General features: G+C 33.8%; 1 protein-coding gene across 1 annotated transcript in view; it reads left to right on the forward strand.

The window, feature by feature from the left end:
• The window catches only part of LOC107658662 (long-chain fatty acid transport protein 4-like), a 22,464-nt gene that overhangs the window by 9,759 nt on the left and 9,340 nt on the right, over positions 1-3,365 (forward strand). Inside the window, exons 4-7 of the mRNA XM_016447304.1 lie at positions 1,222-1,380; positions 2,025-2,094; positions 2,225-2,316; positions 2,589-2,698. Coding sequence (XP_016302790.1) covers positions 1,222-1,380; positions 2,025-2,094; positions 2,225-2,316; positions 2,589-2,698 — 431 coding nt within the window. The remainder of the gene's footprint in view (positions 1-1,221; positions 1,381-2,024; positions 2,095-2,224; positions 2,317-2,588; positions 2,699-3,365) is intronic.

The following is a 3,365-nucleotide window of genomic DNA, read 5'->3' on the forward strand; positions in this document are numbered from 1 at the left end:
ACCGATCGTTTCGTGTCTTTACACATCAATGTATCGTCACGAGCCGCAGGGTTTAATTTGGTTTTGTTTGTGTATGTTTTTTTGTCTCTCAAAGCCGTGATTCCCATTCACTTCCATTATAAGACTGATAGACTGCAACGGTTTGAGTTAAAAATCTTCGTTTGTGTTCTACTGAAGAAACAAAGTCACCTACATCTTGGATGACCTGGGGGTAAGCAGATAAACATCACATTTTCATTTTTGGGTGAACTATCCCTTTAAGTAATATCTGGAAAATATTTTCACGAAATATTTCCTCAAAAATTAAGTTTGCGTTTTCTGCACTTTTTTTTTTTTTAACCGTCCAACCAAACTGCTTCATTAAAATTAATCAGGCTACCCAACTCTACAGCTTTGCTTGTTGGGAATGGTAGATTGTTTCTGGAAAACCTACACTTTTTTTTTTAAAGAAAAAAATAAATAAAACAAAACTAGTTATGTTAGTAGCATTTTTAGTTAATGGCCAACACTGGTCATTACAATATGGAGCATTATCATTTTGTGATCATTATGTACCAGAAGGGATTCAGGAAATTTCTGGATCTGTGAAATCAATTTTTTTCAGAGGCAGATCAAGTTATATTTTAAGTAAAAAAAAAAAAAAAAAAGTCTGACTTTGTCTTTTTTTTTTTTTTTGTGCACTGATGCGTCTTGCACCATAAAAGCAAAATGTGTAATAGGAGGGTAAATAGTGTGATTTCATGTTGATTTTAGACAAGGATTTATTTTTTGATCTGTTGGCTCAATATAGTCTTGGTTAAGGCAGCAGTTGAGAAGTGTTGCAATGACACACTACAGAAAGCAAATAAGGAAGTGGCACTTGGACAAAGACGAGAGTGTGTACTCTAGAGAAATGAATGAGTAGCGCAGAGTTCAGATTTATTATGGCCAGAGGTGCCTGTGTGTAACTCATAGTGAAATAACCTCACTGCACCAAAGAGGATTCATACCAGAGGTCACAAACGACAGCGAAATCCTAATGAAATCGAGTTTGCTAGTCGTCTCTTAAGTAATTGGAAACTGACTCATAAAGCATGCCATGTTGAGTCAGCTTCGTTTCTTATTGATTTCACATTTCCGGCCGTTTGTTCGTCCTGTGCTTTCTTCTAGACTCATTTTGTCACATTATTTGTCTCTGTGATGGTTACTTCATCTATTTCTCCCGCTCTTGCACTGTCTCAGCGATGTGTGAGGTGCACAGCTCCATGGGAAAGACTGTTAAGCTCCTCTGCTCTGGAGAATGGGACCCCAAACGGGTTCCTGAAGGGACGGAGCATCTCGAGCCACTGCTGGAGGCGACCTCTACAAACCAGCCCAGACAACCAGATCGCAGCTTCACAGGCAAGTTATTTGAACATTTAAAACTGAAAACAAAAAATAAATAAATAAAATTATATATCACTATGAACTCATTCTAGTCATTCTATGTAATGAAATATTGTATTGCAATTATCCGCTTTTTAAAAGCTTACATTTTTTTCTTTATGCTGAATGTCTATTATTATTATGACATTTTTAAAAAGGCATTCAAACCTTTTTCAAGGAATTTTGAAAATCTGGCATTGAATTGGGCCTGAATATTTCCTGTAAGGGTTATTATAGTTAACTAAAACCAAAACCATAAAAAAGCATTTTTGTTACTTGAAATAAAATAAAATTTAACTGAAAAAAAAAAATTTTGTCCAAAACTAAAATACAAATTCTAGAGAAATATTTTTAAAACTAAAAAAGTTACTAAAACTTTAATTCAACTTAAAATGAAAACAAAATCTAAAAATAAAGACAATTTTTTTTATAAATCATAGACAGAGGGTGACAGTAAGGCAACAATAAAATATTAATAAAAACTATAATATTAACTCAATGATACTAAAATAATACTTTAGTTTTTTTATTTCTTTAACTTTTAAAAAGACCTTTAAAGGATGTTAAAAATCACATGAACAATTCGATTCTTGATCGTTTTTCTTCTTCTTTGCCTCCAGATCGCCTCTTTTACATTTACACGTCGGGAACCACTGGAATGCCCAAAGCTGCTATTGTTGTACACAGTCGGTAAGTGTGTGACAATGTTCATTTCTCCATTTCTCACAGTCTCTCCTTCCCTGCTTTCTCCTTCATTTTTTTCTCTCATTGAATCAAGCTCCCGGTTTTTCACCCTGTCTTTCCTGCGTTCCTCCCTCAGGTATTACCGCATGGCTGCCTTGGTGTACTATGGTTTCAGAATGAAGTCTGAGGATGTGCTTTATGACTGTTTACCACTTTACCACTCAGCCGGTACATCACTGAACACAGGCTTCTCTACACCTTTTTCATATGTGCATTTCCTGTCACAGAGTTTGGTTCAGGCTACTTCCTGTGTGACAGTTTTGTGGTTTGTTTCGATGGATGTCTACATAAGGTCCTATGACTTGTCCAGTGCTCTTTTAAGAAAAACAGCTTAGTTTGTTTTATGTTTTCTTATTGAAGCATATGTTGGCGTGTGCGAGTCTTTAATCTGTAAGTAATCGGTAGGTTTGTTCTGAGGTCGGTGCTGTTCTCTCTGGCAGGTAACATAGTGGGAGTTGGACAGTGTCTGATCCATGGAATGACTGTAGTGATCAGGAAGAAGTTCAGCGCATCAAAGTTCTGGGATGACTGTATCAAATACAACTGCACAGTGAGTAATGGATTTTATGTTATTATGGAATATACAAGAATTCAGTTTGTCTATATAGTATAGTTCTTCAGTTTGTGCTGGGTGAGTATACAGCTTTTTTTTTGCTTTTTTTTTTTACAAATAGTTTTATTCAGAGAGGACACATTAAATTGGTCAGACATTTATAATGCTACAAAAGATGCTGGTGTTTTGAACTTTCATTTCATCAAAGAATCTTGAAAATATGCATCACGATTTCCCCTAAAATATAAAGAAGCACAATTGTTTTTTACATTGATAATAAACAGAAATTGTTCTTGAGCACCAAATCAGCATATTAGAAGGATTTCTGAAGGATCGTGTGACACTGAAGACTGGAGTAATGATGCTGAAAATTCAGCTTTAGCATCATAGGAGTAAATTACATTTTAAAATATTCAAATAGAAAATTTAAATTGTAATATTTAACAGTATTACTGTTTTACTGAATTTGTATCAAGTAAATGCAGCACTTTTTCAAAAAAAATTAAAAATCATATCGACCTGAAACTTTTGAACAATAATGTGTATAATTGTTTATATTTATTTAATATGGCATCTATTAATTTTTTCTATATACTCTTTTATTGTTTTTTGTTTTGTGTGTGTGTGTGTGTATATATATATATATATATATATATATATATAT

This window comes from Sinocyclocheilus anshuiensis, unplaced genomic scaffold (genome assembly GCF_001515605.1).
Source record: "Sinocyclocheilus anshuiensis isolate Anshui unplaced genomic scaffold, SAMN03320099.WGS_v1.1 scaffold567, whole genome shotgun sequence".
Taxonomy (NCBI): Eukaryota; Metazoa; Chordata; class Actinopteri; order Cypriniformes; family Cyprinidae; genus Sinocyclocheilus; species Sinocyclocheilus anshuiensis.